Below are 17,116 nucleotides of genomic sequence, written 5' to 3' on the forward strand. Positions count from 1 at the left end.
TATGACTGTTTCTTAGCACAGCAAACGGTTGCTTAGCAAAGGACAACGCCCGCGACTTATGGGGACGTAAGAGCTTGCGTATATGATACCCAAGGTGCAACTCTCCCGACCCTTTCCATTTTAATGAAGTAAGCGCGAGCAGAAGGTACCGGGCGTTACGCGGTGCGTAGAGCAGATGCTCTGCATTTTCAGGACCATCAGACACAACATGCAGAGCCTCCGGCAGCACAGAAACTTTCCCTTGACAGCCCTTCTTTCTAAAAGATTATAGTATTCCCTATCACTGAAAGCTTGAAAAATCTTGGGCACGCTCGTAGTCGTGCACAGAGCAGGGGTTAGCAAACTGGGAACAGGTCTCGTGCTACAATACGACATAAGAGAAAGCGGCGATTTTATGCACAGCGCGTAGTATTCATTCAAACTGTCCGATAGCAGAAACGCCATAAGAGCACATCGCAGTTGTGGTACGTGTATTGGCACGGATTATGTTTTAAATGGTTTCTTCAGTTCCAGCGGCTTTCATGATTTCAAATATATGCTAAAACACATGGCCGTTGTGAGAATATCAGCACAGCACGCGAGACATATGAACAAGATATGAAGAAAAAACAAAAAACATCGTTTGACAATTCTACTGTGCACCCGGTGACAACTAAAGGAACAGTGAATCGTGGAAGATGCTCGCTGCAAAATGCTCGACGCTTTCAGTCCCCAAAAAATGAGCACTTGGGCGTCGAGGAGGTCATTTTCGACTCTTTGGGACATTGGAAGACTGCACCGAAGAGCTCCACGTGCTTGAGGACCTCGCCACAGTGCAGCGGTGAACCGCAGGTGACGCGGCAGTAGACGAGGAAAAAGAGCATCTCCGAAGAGAATGCTTCCTTCACGCCCGGGAAGGAGTGACGCTCGTCTCGCTCCTTGCTGGACCCTCCGCGCTCGTTGGCTGTGGCGTGGAAGGCGGCCAACGCGATCTCCAGCGCGGCAACGCGGGTAAGCACGCGGCTGTCACCGCCGGTGCAGTTGATCTTGCGCTGGTACGCCTGGCGGGACTTGCGGTTGATCCAGTCGCGGCGTTTGCGCTCGACGTCCAGCAGGGTACCTCGCTGCATTATAAAAAAACCACGCAGCCCTCGGGTCGGTCATTATGCCGCAGACAAAGCGGTCCCACCGGCAGGCCAGAATGACTCACTGAGATAAAAGAAACGCGTGTGTCAGAGCCATTCAAGAAGTCTGCAGAGCCAATCTCATACAATTGAGCTCCAGTCAAGCACGCGTCCTTTTTTCTCTCTTGAACTCGCTATGATTGATCTCCCCCCCCCCCCCCTCCTATCCGTACTGAACAACGGTGTTTGGCTTCAGGTATGAGCAAGGCAGAGTGGGCGGGTTTTGTTATCTTCCATAAACAAACAACGTCATTCGAGGAGTCTGCATGCGGTTGGGGAAGTAGATGACATAGTTCCTTAACAACCGCAGAGTTAATGTAATACCATTGTAAAATATTTTAGACAAAAGCGAACACTTTTTATCCTTATCATTAGCCACGGCATATGTCTTACGAACAAAGGTTGAGAGAACGTCTTCTCCTTCGTGGCGTATAGCACAGGCACTGCCTGTTCTCTGTTCACCTGTGCACTTCTTTTAATAAGGAATAATGGACGGCTCCTCGGCTCCTATAATCTGCTCATTACATGCCATTTCACAATTCACTGATAAAACTGCTTCACGATCGTGACATAACAAGCACAACAGATTACTTTTTGTTTCGCCACTCTAACGGTGTTATAACCCGGGCAACCTAACAATAGCTCATCTCCACCGATAGTACTGATAATTGACGACCGCTAGAGACCTGTCCAGAAGCTAGGGTTGTTAAGAGCTTATTAACCAAGAAGACAAATATTCTCCAATTAAAATGGTGCGCACCGTCTCATCGAAGGCCGAGACGAGGTATCTAGCGAATAGGTACCCCAGGCCTCCGTAGTTGGCCGATGTCCAGGCATCGAGGTAGAACAGGGGCTCGGCGAAAGCAGCCATCTTGAGGAACAACGAGTTCCACCAGTAATTATACTGCCCCAGCAGCGCAGGAGACAGGTGCCGATGCAGCAGCGAGTCGTCGAGCGGCCAGTTAGGGAAGGTGCTCTTGTATTGCACTGCCGCCTGAGTCCAGTGCTCTATGGCCGTCGCGAGGAACGGCGTCGCGCGCTCGTGGTTCCCGTCGCCCACGGCCGGCGATCTCGCGAGGGCCTCAGTAAACTGGTGGGCCTCGTGGGGACCGAACAAGGTATGACTCGTTCGTGCTGGGGTGCCCTCTGCGTCATCACCAGGCCCTTGGTCCCCTCCGGCTGACGGTCTGTCAGAAAAGCGGTAATGAGGTCATTACCATTTGCAGCGCCTGACGACATAACCAAGACACGATTGCTTTGTAACCAAACCAGGGCAGGGTCACATGACCAGTGGGCACTGTAACCGATCGGTTACAATGCATGACCGCTTTGGAAGCATAAGGTTCCCGTGCTGACACATTGCATACTATAGTTTCCGGCGTGCGAGCTTTTCATGAGTGCACAAAAAACTCAGCCCTGTATACTTATATCCTGTAATCTAGGCTGTATATCTACACATGATGAAGCAGCCTCTGATGAACAAATCATCAGATGGAGGAAGGAAATAATGTAGGAAAACCGGTTACGTCAAATTTTTGAAGCCGTTTCAGTGTTCTTGCGCATGCGCAGAAGACAATGCTGCCGATGACACCGGTGCGCCGTCGGCCAAAAATTTACGGCAATCTTTGCCAAAACAAGTGACTTCTGGTACACCTCTAGGTGCGCAGCTAAGACAGCGAGTGCCCCCCCCCCCCCCCCAATACTTACCCTTCCTTCATATTTCGTCTTAGGGCGCATTCACACTTGTCAAATAATCCGGCGAGCGAAGCGGATTCACTCGCCGGGAAATCTAGGACCTCTTCTCATCTGTTGACGCCCGGGCGAGGCGGAACCGCCGCGCCGCTGCTGTTTCTCGCTTTTCCACACACACCCCGGCCACCACGTCACCGCTCGCGGCGTACACAGATATGGTTAGAAAAGAGCATAAATCGATGCTGTCTGTGTGCCATAACCGTATGCACGCTTGCGTACGTAAACGCAAGCACATTCCCATTTTTAGTTCAGCGTATGCAAACAGACTCGCAACGAAACGCCCAGCCTAGTGGCGTATCTGCTTGTCAGGACGGGAACTAGTACTGTCAACAAAACCGGCGCTCCTCGTAGGCCTAGTAGCGGCAGAATCGTCGCCCTAAATAAAAAATAAAACAAATTTATCACTTATACTTTTGCTTATAGGTGAGGTGAGACGAAGCGATGTACCGGTGTCCGATGTATGGCCAGTGAACGCGCTGAACAAGGCCGCAACAACGACGAATTCATTCCGAGGCGAGGGGCCCTGCGTCGAAGGGCGCCGCCATGTTTTTCGCCGCGGCGGCGAACGCGGAAAATTTGGGTCCAGTCCGATCGCCCTCGCCGCGCCGCTTTCCGCCTGGCTCGGCGTCAAAAGCGGCCGAATCCGCTTGGCTCGCCGGATTTTTGGACAAGCGTGAACGGGCCCTTAATCCAAACTGCTGCGTCCACGTAAACAAACGCAGATACTCCACGGTTATTGAAGCATTCGCAGTTATTGCAGGATTCTGCTTGTGCTTTGCGCGTTTCATTATTCTTTGCACCGACACCTTCGGCGGCTGGGATTCCGTTTCTAATGGACGCCTAAGCAACGGCTCTACAACTGGAGGGGCGTAGCTACGGCGGTATTTCTCGATGTTTCCTTTCGATATTCTTCTAAGAGTTTATAGCCGCGAACGGCACTGTTCGATTCCTCACTTTGATTTAGGATTGCCGGATGCATTGACTGCACAGTTCGACAAAAATGACTGCGTATCTGCGGGCTCCTCTGTGCTAAGGAAGCACGTTCCTATCCTCTCCAATCTTCACCGCGAAAAATTGTCTCACAAGTCATTAATTACGCTGATTGGCTGCAGGGCGTTTCGTTAGTGTTTTCCTCTTTGTAAACGTCGTCTTTTTGTGACGGAAATTCTTCATAAAGATGCCGACCAACATTGTTGGCTAATAGGCCTTTCGGGGCCTTCGGTCTGGGGCACACTTTCGTGCCTCTGCCGCCAGCATACCTTTTGTTTATTTAGGAGATTTTGTTTTAAAGAAACTAGAGAGCACTCTATATTCAACTCATTTGCACAGAGTTCTTGTAAAGACTGTCTTGCCTCATTAAGTTTATATATCAGATGGATATGTCACTTCACGTTGATCTGGTTTGCCCCAGCTCACTGTAATTTATGCGGAAATATCAAGCTGTAGGTTAATCATACAGCCCTGACGGCAGTTGCTGTACCCTAATGACAATTGTAAAAATTATGCAGACACCACCGAACACCGCGCAGAAGCGAGCAGTGCAGCTTGACCCGTGCAGTTTTAGTCCCTAATGTCTTTGGCCAGTTCACTTCAGCTAATGCTCGTCTGACGTAGTGTGTCGTTTCTTAAACGGTGATATCGGACGTCTCAGGGCTTACATTGTTGCCTGTGAAGATTCGATCAAGTTTCCGGGAGTTGTGAAGACAAACGAAGCCGCTTTGCCTGCATTAGCTATCGCCGCCTCTCTTCTCTTTCCCGGTCCACGGCGGGGCGGCAGCGACGAGCCTGCCGTGTTTAGGCGGAACTCCGAAGTCCAGGGCTCGAACTGCGTGGCCTCCACAATGGCGACCGCCTCCTCGCGGGCCTCCTCATCGAACCATGGCATTAACCTGCTCGAGAGGGGCAAGAACATAACGGGATGACACAAGTAGAGTAATTTGCGTTATCCAATCACCACGGCTCAGAGTGGGTCTACGTGATTTCTAAAAAAAAACGGATTCTTGCTTTTTTAATTGTTAAGCGTAAAACAGTTTTAGCTTGTGTTCAGAGCAATGTCTGTCTCATAAAACTGCGAACGTAAAGCCACAGCAGAAGCCTGGAATAACGGCGAAAATGAAGCGCACTTCCATCTGAAAGGAAGTCATATATGAGAAAAAATTGACAGCCCATTTTGTTAGTCGGTAATGCGAAATTTGCGAGCAGCTCTTCACACGCTCCCTGCGGCCGCTAGCAGGTGGCGCGTTACGCTGCTAGCTGCACTTGAGGATATTACCGTGACAGGCACCCTCCGGTAGTCCAGCCTCCCCCCTCTCGCCGTGACTGCAGTGGCGTTTCGCGTTTCGCCCTGCAACTACCTGCCATGGTTTCAAGTGTCCTGTTAGGCCGACTACGGCTACGCCGACGAAGACTACGACGCAGAATACACGAACGGGCGCCTATGAAAAACTGCGCTCTAAGACAAAACCAAAGCGCTCCAAGCTACATTCGAACGGACGTCGGTGCGAACCACTAACTTAGTTTACTGACCCCAACCAGCAATTCTTAGCCCGGTAACTCCCTCACTCCTTGCTTGTCAGTCTCCATCTCCTTGTACACCTCACGAAGGTCTTCTGCCCTTTAGTTTTCATACATTTGTTTCCACTGCATCAACTTCTCCACGGAGAAGAGCTTTCTGCAGCGCTCTCTAGCAGCTGAAGTGCAAGGAGACAGCAACGTTCCGGTGGACTGATCGTGCGGCTTTGATTCCCGCCTTATCGCTGCCATGGACGAAGCCGCGCTCCTTCCTGCGTTCGTCAAAGACAAATTCAATACTTCATGCAAGAATTTATTGATGGAACGCATCGAGCCGAGAGATTGGTGTCTATCGCCGCTTACTTAAACGTCAAGAGAACGACTACTTTCAGAGTGTGCGCTCGCGTGCCCGCCACGGTGCGGAATTGATAAATCCTTGTATGAAGCATTGAAAGCGCCCCTCACGAGCCCTGATGGAAGCAGCACGTGGCGGCGATAAGGCAAGCATGAAAACTGCACAATGGTTGAGCTGTGTCTTCGCTGCCTGCTTGCGCCTCCGTTTTTAGTGGGCGCCGCAGGAAGCAATTTGGCCACCGCTACTATGCTCCATTTTACTTTGGGGACACCTGTACAGGACACGTAGAGATCGTACAGAGCATCGACAGAATTGCGCGTGAACTCACACGTACCTGAGCAGCGCTGCGGTTGTGTTCCGGATGTGCGCGAGCAGCTGGGCCGCCTGACGCATACCTCCCTTTCCCAGCGACGCCTGCGTTCTCTCCGCGAAGAGCTGGCGGCGGAAGCGGCTCTCGGTGAGCGCGTAGCAGTCCATAGGCCGATTAGACTGCGCCAGGCTCATGCTGCCGTAAGAGGCGAGGCCCCCGTCCAGCGAGGCGAACACGGCGAAGTGCTGTGCAAACCACCAGCCGAGCGTGTAGAGCACGTCGTCGTTGCTGAGGAGAAAGAGGAAAACAAGTGTTCGGATTCTCCTCAGTGGTGGTTACTATACGCCTTTGAATAAACGCTCGGTAGCCTACGTGAACGAGTCACGAATGTGACGCCAAACACGCATGTCCGAAGCATTAACTAAGTGTTTAAGTGACACCACTCTGAATTTGTATTCAAACATAACTTTTTCATTTAGTATAGACTTTGTCCCCATTGACAGAGCGAGAAAGAAGAGAAGAGGAAGAAGAAGCTGAAGAAGAAGGAGGAGGAGGAGAAGAGAGAGAAGTAGAAGAAGACGAAGAACAAGAGGAAGAAGAAATAATAGTAGTAGTTTTAGTAGTAGTAGTAGTAGTAGTAGTAGTAGTAGTAGTAGTAGTAGTAGTAGTAGTAGTAGCAGTAAAGTAGTCCGTTATTCGGCCAGTATTTACGGGCCGAGCATGTCGGCCGCCTGGGCGACCAGACGTCGCTGTTCTTCTTCCCCTTCAGAGCCAAGCCAGTCGAGCCAGGTGGTGATGGATAGAGAAGGGAGGGGATAGGAACCCGACTACTGAGGAGCCGGGCAGTAGAAGAGGCAATGGACCAGGTCTGCATAGATAGAGGGGCAGTTGGGACAGGAAGGGTCTGATCGATAGCGATAGAGAAAAGGGCGGGGGGAGGGGGGAGGGGGGAGGGGGTGATGACAGCATTCATTTCGATGTGCCGAAGAAGGCAAGCCTCCGGCACAGTGAGTGATGGATGAGGGGGAGGGTAGAGGTGTATTTCGAGGCGGAGCTCGAGATAGACCTCCTTTGTGGTGCGGCGCAGGGTGTCTTCCACCGTCCTGAGAGGGCTTGGGCCAGGAGATCAACAGCGCCGGGTAGAGTGTCGTGGGCGAGCTCATGGGCCAGTTCATTGCCTTCAATCACTGAGTGCCCAAGGACCCGGCGGAGGAAAACGATGGAAGGCTCTAGTGCCGAGACAGCTCGTTCAACCTCCTGCTGCAGTGAAGGGGGCAGAGTGGGGTTCTGAATGTGGCGGATAGCTGTATAACAGCCTCAATAAAGTGTGTACTCTGGGAGAGAGGGAAGGAGGGCAAATGACTGGAGGCATGCGCAATGGCGAGGACATCGAGGGACACTGCGTACGGAGGGCGCAGGTACGGCCCGCTGGTGTGGGTTTCAGGTGCAGGGAGGTGGGGATGGTGTATGGCGTAGCCACAGGAACCCTGAGGAGCAACGAGAGAGGCATCCGTGTAGGCCACACCCTGGGTATCAAAGAGTGCTACGCGGCCGCATGACGACTTGGGTGCGAATAGGAGAGGTAAAGGTGGAGATGGGAATGGGACAGATACTCGCCTGAGCCAATATCCAATGACCCTGACGGGTAATGGAAAGCCGGGCAAGCTGGGAGTCATGATGGAGAGTGAGAAGAGAATGGAGAGGATGGAAGAGGCCTGTGGCAAAGAGCTTAGCGTTTATGGTACTGATGGGGAGGTAGAGAGCTGCTTGTAGAGGCCCACAAGCGCAGCCTCGAGAACATTAAGTTGAGTCTGTGTGAAGGAGATGTAAGGTACAAAGTCCAAGACCTTGTTGAGGGCGAGCTCGTGGGCAACGCGGCACGCATGGGCCTCGAGGAGACCCGAGCGCCGAGTGACCACGCGCCGCACGAGGTAAGTTACAGAGTTGCAGGTGGTGGCAGTGTGATTGAGTGCTTGCACATTCTTGGCCGCATGCAAAGGGAAGCCAATAACTTTGCAATGAGTGACGACAGGAATGGGACCGCCAGAAAGTTGGAGAGAGACGCAATGGTTGCGCGAGCGCTGGTATGAGTACTACAGTATTTCCCGCTCAGTTTAATCCAAACGCCAGAATATTTAATCTGAGTGCCATTCATTTTAATCCAGGTGCCACAGAAATTAATCCAAGCGCCAAAGCATTTAATCCAAACTCCAGAGAATTTAATCCTCATGCATTCTCACACTGTACCCCTCAAACTTAAAACGCGGTTTACAAATCCCAGACGCGTTATCGATGAGCTGTTTCTGAAGAACCATTAGACACCCAATGAGCAAGTAATAATAACACCTTTTTTTAATCATAACAAATAAGGGCCGGGTATTTATACCACCCACCACATGAACCGAAGTACAGGGCGGGCGCGAAGCATATTGCAGATATGCATCGGCGGTGTCCTGCAACTCGCATCATCATGTCACACCTTTATTATCCTGATAAGATGAGCGACTCACTCTAAGGTGGTGACTGAGATAAACTCCCTGTGATCAGCCGATAGTCCACTTACATGACTTCGCATCACATGCAACCCACTGCAGGGTTGCCATAACGTCCCGTCATGATCAAAGTAGGCTCCTTGTGCCACCACAACTTGCAATGACGCAGCGAAAGCGTTTAGAGTTAGCGATAGCGATAACATTGCAATAGCGACTTGATGTGATGCATGATACTGCAATTCGCGTGAGACCGGAGAGTGGACTCAACGAAATAGCTGTGTGCAAATAATAGCCGTATTGTCCAGGTAAATCCGATACCATTGTTGTTGGGTCGCGAAAGTGCCTCCCCTTTCCTGAATGTCACGTGACTTTATAAGGCGGGAAGAATTGCACATCTTTGAGCAGTTTATTAGTGTTATGTAGGAACACAGTGAATGTGGTAGCTAAAGGTGTGTCGAAGTTATGGCGTCATTACATTCGACATAACGTTTCGTTCCATACCCCTCATGACATTGGTTGAGAATGTGGGACGTCAGGTTGCAAGTGATGCGAAGTCATGTGAGTGGACTATCGGCTGATCACAGGGAGTTTATCTTAGTCATAACCTTAGAGTGAGCTGCTCATCTTATCAGGATAACAAAGGTGTGACATGATGATGCAAGTTTCAGGACACCGGCGATGCATATCTGCAATATGCTTCGCGCTCACCCTGTACTTCGGTTGATGTGGTGGGTGGTATAAATGCCCGGGCCTTTTTTGTTATGATTAAAAAAAGTTTTTATTATTATTTGCTCATTGGGTGTCTAATGCTTTGTCAGTAACAGCTCATCGATAACGCGTCTGGGATTTGTAGACAGCGTTTTAAGTTTGAGGGGTCCAGTGTGAGAATGCGTGAGGATCAAATTCTCTGGCATTTGGATTAAATTCTTTGGCGCTTGGATTAAATTCTGTGGCAACTCGATTAAATTTAATGGCACTGAGATTAAATATTCTGGACTTTGGGTTAAATTGAGCGGGAAATACTGTAGTTGAGAAGGAGAAACTCAGATTTTTTCGGAGCATGAGAGACACCGGCGGTGGTGAGAAAAGAGTCGATTAAATCTTGGCCACGTTGCAGGGTGTCCTGTACGTGATCGAGAGAGCCATAAAAACACCAGAGTGATGTCGGCGTAGCAGAAGTGGTGTAGGTCGGGAATTTCGGCTAGCTGGGAGGCGAGGGGGCCATAGTGGGATTGAAAAGGGTAGGAGATAGAACAGCGCCTTGAGTGCCACGGGTGAGGTGGTAGGGATCGGACAGATCCCGTGCATTTTCCTTTGCATTGTGTCCGCGTCAGAAGACCATTTACCTGTTGCATACTGTTTTTTGTTTTATTATTGTTCTGTTTTATCAATTTATTCTTTCTCTATTTTGACCTAGATTTTGCTCCCCCTTGTGTAATGTCTCCGGGCCTTTAAGGGAAAAAATAAATGAAATTAAATGGGCGTCTATGCGAGAGCGAGCCACTCCGTTAGAGAGGAATAAGCGGATGTAAGAGTATACGCGGGAGCTACAGGCCATGGAGGGGAGCTGAGAAAGGATGTGGTCGTGGCTTACACCGTCGAAGGCCTTGCGAACATCGACGGTCGCAAGTGCGTGAATTTGGGTGGGCATAGGTGAGAGAAAGGTGTGCTGCAGAATCAGAAACATGTCCTGTGGACAGATGCGGCGTCGGACGCTGATAAGAAAATGGGGGAAGAACTCCCTAACCCCGAGAAAATTAGAGAGGCGAGCCATGGCCATTGGCTCAAGGGTCTTGGCAACACACGACGTCAAGGAGATTGGGCGGAGGTTAGAGAGGGAGGGAGGTTTGAACAGCTTTGGAATCAGAAATGAGAGAGGAGGTACAGGAGCTCGACCGGCAGCCGCTGTCCCAGGCATCATTGTACGTGTGAAGGAGGAATTAGTTGGCGCAGTGAGGAAAGTTACGAAGTTTGGTGCATGTAATGGCGTCCTCACGGGGAGCCGAGCGGGTAGCATTCGCAGCCAGAGCCGCTTCGAGCTCCCGGAAAATGAACGTATGGTCCAGATCGGGGTTAGGTCCGCCCGATTAGGCCGGGTAGGAAAGTGCAAGAGGGGGCGGGAGGTACAAAGGGGCGAGCTGATCAAAAACATCGGAGGGAGTCCCCTGATTGAGGGCTTTAGCTAGAGTAGGAGCAAGGGCAGGCTTAGTGCCAAGGAGGGATTTAAAGAGGGACCATGTGGATCGCGAGTTGAATGCAGATTCAAGACCATCACAAAGCGCACTACAACGAGAGTGTTCAAGGGAGACGTAGTGGGGGACGATATCGACCCGCAGGGCAGTGATCCGGGAGGAAAGTTGGGAATTTTGGGCCTGGGAAAGTAAGGAGCATTGAAGGCGTTTATGGCGACGCCATAAGCGGAGAAGGTAAGGGTCTGGGTTTGGAATCGGGTGACGATAGCGAACGCGACGGCCACTGGATGTCAAAAGCAAAGTATGTTTGTGACGTCGAACACCAACAGTTCATTTCTGACAGGTATACACAAAACCTTATGCAGAGAGTCACCGCGTTTGGAAATTCAAACCTCGAAGCACCTGGGTTTTATAAAAAAAAAGCACCCGACAGGATACGTGTTGAACAGCGCGATGTCGCCCAATGCTTGCTTCATGGTGGACATTTATTGCGCTGTTCGATTTAATTCCAGTGACTCCCTTCATCCTTGGTTTAAGTTCATTAATCTCACCTGAAGTCGCCGAATATCTGATTCATGCTGAGTGCCAGATCAACGTCGTCCACCAGCACATTGTCGGTGGCCTGAACGCGGTGCGGGCTCAGGAACTCGTTCAAGTAGGCGAGCCAGGTGTCCGTGCTGATGTTCGGCGTGATCGTTGTTGCGAGCGCGATCGGCACCTTAAGCACCGTCAGTACGTCGCCCTGCACGCCTTCACTGCATTCAAAGGCGTACGAGAAAGTCAGGGGAATAGCTGTTTCGCTAACCAAGCTGCCTTTTCACCTAAGTGTTCACAACGTTAATAAAAGCTTCGTTGTTTAGCCACTGAAGACCTAGAACGCCGAGCGCTTTTCAGGCCAGATACAATTTACAGTTAAGACGAAACTTGAGTAGATAGTCGCAGTTGCATGGAAATCTTCAGTAGAGTAGCTCACAGAAGTTTTTGGAACGTGGAAGGCGGAAAGAAACTCAATTTCTTGATGATCTGAGCATGTACAACGCACTTTGTTGCTAGACGTACGCAGATCACCACTCAGTGTCAATACATGCCTTTAATAAGGCACGCAATTCAGCATTTTTACTCATTTCGTATTCTTGAAGATTTCAATAGCCACCTGTGCGTTGATTCTGGTTAGGGAGTAACTAACAAGCGCTAGCTTCTTCGGCATGCTCTGCTCCGATGTTCATTTCGTGTATGTGCTAACAATGAAGCTGCATCAAAACTATTGTTCGGCAGGCCAATTGATGCACGTTGGAACGGGAAAAGAAAGCAGTGCTAAATACTGGACAAGCGCATTGACCTTCATATGTCTTTGGCCGTGCTTGACGTACGCGACTTCTTCCTCATCAGGAACCCTTTCCAGCGTGTCCGACTTCCTATCGCCGCAACGATTAAGCTTATTTCTGGGGACGTAAAGCACTTAACTCCATTCAGACATAGTATACGAAGAAGTCAGCGACTGCATTCATAGGCATAGAATCCTGTATTTTCAAAATTCTTGTGGAGTGCCCGTCAGAAATTCTTTGCAACTGCTTACTTTCCTTCTACCCTTGCAACGCTCGGAGAATATCTCTCCATTATTGAAAAAAAGAAAGTGAATTTGCACGCTGCTTACTTAGAAATTCTTCGCCCTGCTTTGGAGGATGCCACGGCCATGGCCATCCAATGCGTCCTCCGCAGCATGCGCAGGCAGGTAATCAGATCGAAATGATTTGCACACTGGGGCCTATGGCTGTGCCCGGGGGCTGTATGGCGACACATACCACTGCTGCTGCCGCAAGTGGGAAGGTAAATTTTTCATTACCCACACACTCAGAGAAAAGCCGTAGGAGTTCCTCAGCGACACTACCTCCTTAGCAGCTGCCATGCACTATGCCCGTGCCCCTCTCCGTACATAAAGTCGTTCCCGCATCAAAGAAGTTACCGCACCGGTCTTTCTTTCGTGCAAGACCCACTTAACACGTTCCAAAGAGGTCTCCATCAATAAGGTTTACGCTGGCTGGGTATATACCGCATATACTCCGGCGAAATGGCGACGGCCCGACATCACCCCGGTAACGTGCTCGCACTGCGGTCACCACTACCACGCGGAGCTTGCCCATTTACTCAGGCAATGTACTGCATTTCAAGCCGGGAGAATAGACCAACAATCATTTCAGTACACAAATTACGGTACCGTGCTGCCCACGGATACCGACACAGCTCCTATTTGCTGCATATGGGAGGCAAAGCGGCCTGATCAGAGCAGTGTAGGCGCGCCGACTACGGCCATTCTGACTGGGCTCAGCCATAGTAAAATGAACAATACACTGACTCGGGCCTCAACATGTGACCAACCCGATTCCCCCCTCCCCCCCACAGCGACCTTCTGCCTTCAATACAAAGTACTTTCAATCGATCAATTCGAATCGGCTCACCCCTCATGCCAATTTTAAGTGACATTTCACTCACAGGTAAGGCAGGTTTTTGATGGGCAGCCCTAAAAACGAACGCTTCTAAAAATGCTTCTAAAAAGAGTTCAGTGCTAAGGAAATCTGGCTTGCTTGTCTCAAGGAGCTTTGTTCATTATCTCATAGACAACTGTAATTCTTCATGGATGGCGTCAGTAATCTTATCAAAAGGCGAGTTCGTTGTCATTAGTAGGAAAAAAATGTGGGATAATTATCTACATGTATGTGGTTTGTGGGGGTTTAAAGTCCCAAAGCGACTCATACTATGAGGGATGCCGCAGTGAACGGCTCCGGAAATTTCGACCACGTAGGTTTGTTTAACGTGCACTTGTATTGCACAGTTCACGGGGTCTCTAAACTTTCTCCTCCATCGAAATTCGTCTGCACTTGTATTGCACAGTACACGGGGTCTCTAAACTTTCTCCTCCATCGAAATTCGAGCACCGCGGTTGGGATCGAACCCGCGTCTTTCGGGTCAGGAGCCGAGCGCCATAACCGCTGAGCGCCCGCTACATGTCTAAAGATTTTAGGCGACGTAAATGATTTCTAGTGGTAGAGCCCTCGTTTTCTTAAAAGCTTTTTACAGTATCCATCTCCTCATTCTAATCAAGTGCGGAGAAGCATTGCGGAATCGTTCTAGGTTCAGCATACACGCTTTCCCGTTGCCACATAGCAAAGAGCGATTAGCAAGCCCCAGGTCAAAATAATACATTTGGCCAATAATTCCGAGTTCTGTTTTAGTCAGCGTTGCGCAGTCTGTCTGAATAACAAGTACAGAAAGCTTAGCTAAATATGCAGAGATGTGGCTGATCATCTTGAAAGCATCTCGCCTACTTAGCTCTGCATTCAACAAAAGGACAGATAAAAAGGGACGACGAAAAGCGGCAAACCAAAATGGATAAATAAAAGTGATAGACGACAAGTGAACTTGCCGTGAAAGGAAAACTGAGGAAAAACTGGACCTGTATATACCGTTTTCTGCGTTTTAATAATAATGAAACCTTTGTCGCCGAAACCGGAGCCCTTATAACATTGAGAGAACGATGAAACAAAATAAAGGTGACGCCACCGCCGACCGATTTCGGAAGTATTCTGAGGGCGTCGACACTTTTTCCTCGCGGATCTGAGAGGCCAGGCTACCCCATCATTCACTTCAAAACAGTGGTAACCAGTTCTTCTGGGTGTTGACGTCACGTGTTTGAATCTAGTGGAGGGTAAACTTTCAAGTTCAATTTTCTCGGCTATGAAAACGTCGTTTATTTCCACACGAACGTCAACATGTCCGAAAGAGCCACATAATGATTTTTTAGTGAAAACAATAATTGCACGTTGTTGTTCTCAATGTCTCTTTAAGCATCATTTGCCATGCTAGCAGCCTCTTTCGAAGAAGGCCACCGAGGAGCGTCCTGCAGTACAGGCGTGGTTTCAGGGGACATTACGGTGGAGCTGTCGAACTCTAAAAGAGCCTGCTGCGGCATCAGGTATTCCGAAGAGGAGCAGCCGAATACCAAGTGCCACTGAGTACTTCGGTGCGCAACATAAGGAATCCAGGACAGTGCCCAGTCACTGCCACTAAGCCTAGCGGCCTCTCATGTTCAGTCCTGGAGCCGCTCGATCGTTCGTTTTTTATCGTGTGTCGCGGATGATGTCAGCGCACTATTTTTGAATTTTCACCACCACGCGCCCCGTAGTGGCCGCCAAGAAAGCTAGAACCGCTTCTCCCAAATTACTTGTAATGTAAGGCGTAGAAACTCAGAAAGCATCTACCTCACAACCCTACCTCATTGCAAAGCGACCTCATTCAACCTTAATCTCACGCATGAGGTTGTGAGGCCCGATTTGCTGATTTCAGCAAAGCTTTAAAGAGGGCTAGTTGGTCGTTCATAATAGCATAGGGTGGGCTAACCTCGGAACACACACCAAAAACACGTCGCAAGGCAATAAGCGCAGACTTTCCACTGAGTATATTGTTGCGAAGGCACTCATCGCTCACAAACTGCGACCGAGCTTACCCGAGTTACTCGAGTAAGTCGGTATTAAATCGGTATTGGTATTAAATAGAGTAACTTGGTATTAAGTCGGTATCGGTATTAAATCGGTATTCAATCGAGAGTTCGGGTATTAAATCGGTAAGCTCGGATAGTCTAGGGTAACGTCGCGGCAGCTGTGCCAGAAGTTGCTTGGGAAGAGCAGCAGGGGTTACACACTCCTAACCGGTGACTGTGATAGGAACCGCCACCTGCCAATGCATAGGCGCATCGCTTAACCGCTGCGCCGCTGTGCTGCTGGTGGTACGAGGAGTCGCTGCCATCTATGATTGTTAAGCAGAGAATGACCAATTCTGCACATATGCGCATTAACCCACTAAAGATTACGCGTCATACCATTGAGGCGGAGCTTAAGTGCCTCCTGCATTTGACGAATCACCGCCTGCTTTCGCACGTCTACTCGATTTCACTACGTTAAACCAATACCAATTTTTTCTCCACGGGGCGCATTTTTATATGCTCCTAATCAAGGCGAACCAGATTTTAAAAGAATAAAACCAGGAAACAAGCCAAGCAGGCATGAAGCCAACCGCTATTAATGCAAGCTTTTTCGCGCAAGTCATGTTTCTGTTTTCTGAGCAGCAAAAAAAAATCTTTTTCAGTCAAAGCCACAGACGGGTAGCTTAGGCTGGAAAGAATTTCGTATGGCTTCGGCACAGGCGGCGAGGGGTACCTAAGCGACCCGACTGTGGCTTTGACTAACAAAAGAGAGTTTCTTTAATTGCTCAGAAATTAGAAACATGTTTTACGTCCAAAGGATTGATTTAATCACGGCTGGTTTCATGCATGCAGGATTTCTTTGTTTTATTTTTTATTTTCTAGTGCCCGTGATTAAGTGGTTATAAAATTGCGCGCTGTTTAAAATACACTGAGCTGAAAGTCGGCGCTCAGGAACTCGTGGCGTATTCTTTGTGTTTTCTATTCCTGAACAGTAGGGCACCCTCCTGCTTTTGTTGATCTCACTCATAAAATTTCGGCCTGTCACCTCTTTCGCCTCAACCTCGCCTCATTCTGTGAAGTTGAGGTAATAATTTTAAGTTCGAATTAGACCTCGTTTGGGCGAAACCTAAAGCGCAAAGGTTGCTGTTCTGTGCTCGCAACAATCTCTCAAGCCTTTGCAGGAAGGCAAACGAAGAACGATTTCTGAAAGCCGGGTTCGCAATGAAGAATGCTTATAAATATGTACTGCGTCGCAGCCACGTTGTTTGAAACATACCATTCGTATGTGGTCTCAGCTACGTCGCTCAGACTGGCCGTTACATGAACGTGAAGTTGCTGAAGAGAATGCGGCTGCTGCAAGCACCTCATCAAAAAATTTCAGGTTAACACACCAAACACGAATGGCGGGTTAGATTTTCGAAGCCTTTATTTTTAATAGCGTAGGAATGAATGTGTTAGCGCCGCATCTATCGCTCAAAGACTTAGCATATTTCTCGCAATATTGTTGTTTTCTCGCCATCCATGTGTTTTTAAAGCGGGAGCATTCACGAAAAAGGAAAAAAAACTCGGTTCACAGCATATCTTTGACCAGTATTTCGAGCCGTTTTCTGTTGTTCGAATTCAAGCTGCAGATGCCACTACTGGTGTAGTAATAAAACTGCAGGGTCGCTGATATTGTGACACGTGACCAGATGTCGCTGTTCGTGCCCATAATGCAGGAGTTCCTATTGATTTTTTCCGCGTGTCATTGCAGCCATTTACATTAGCATGGCTCAAACCGCCACGTCACAAATTTTAGACGCGACTAACCAGCGCGTTCGCAAGTATCAGGCTTTGGGATTCTGTAGAGGTGTTGTAGGCCAGA

General features: G+C 49.3%; 1 protein-coding gene across 1 annotated transcript in view; it reads right to left on the bottom strand.

Moving 5' to 3' along the window:
- Positions 1-704: 704 nt before the first annotated feature.
- LOC144129707 (uncharacterized) overlaps positions 705-17,116 on the bottom strand; it is a 37,315-nt gene continuing 20,903 nt past the window's right edge. Inside the window, exons 5-9 of the mRNA XM_077663805.1 lie at positions 11,327-11,530; positions 6,116-6,379; positions 4,574-4,804; positions 1,924-2,350; positions 705-1,103 (exon numbers count right to left, since the gene is read on the bottom strand). Of these exons, the coding sequence (XP_077519931.1) occupies positions 705-1,103; positions 1,924-2,350; positions 4,574-4,804; positions 6,116-6,379; positions 11,327-11,530 (1,525 nt within the window). The remainder of the gene's footprint in view (positions 1,104-1,923; positions 2,351-4,573; positions 4,805-6,115; positions 6,380-11,326; positions 11,531-17,116) is intronic.

The sequence above is a fragment of the Amblyomma americanum genome, chromosome 4 (genome assembly GCF_052857255.1).
Source record: "Amblyomma americanum isolate KBUSLIRL-KWMA chromosome 4, ASM5285725v1, whole genome shotgun sequence".
Lineage (NCBI taxonomy): Eukaryota > Metazoa > Arthropoda > Arachnida > Ixodida > Ixodidae > Amblyomma > Amblyomma americanum.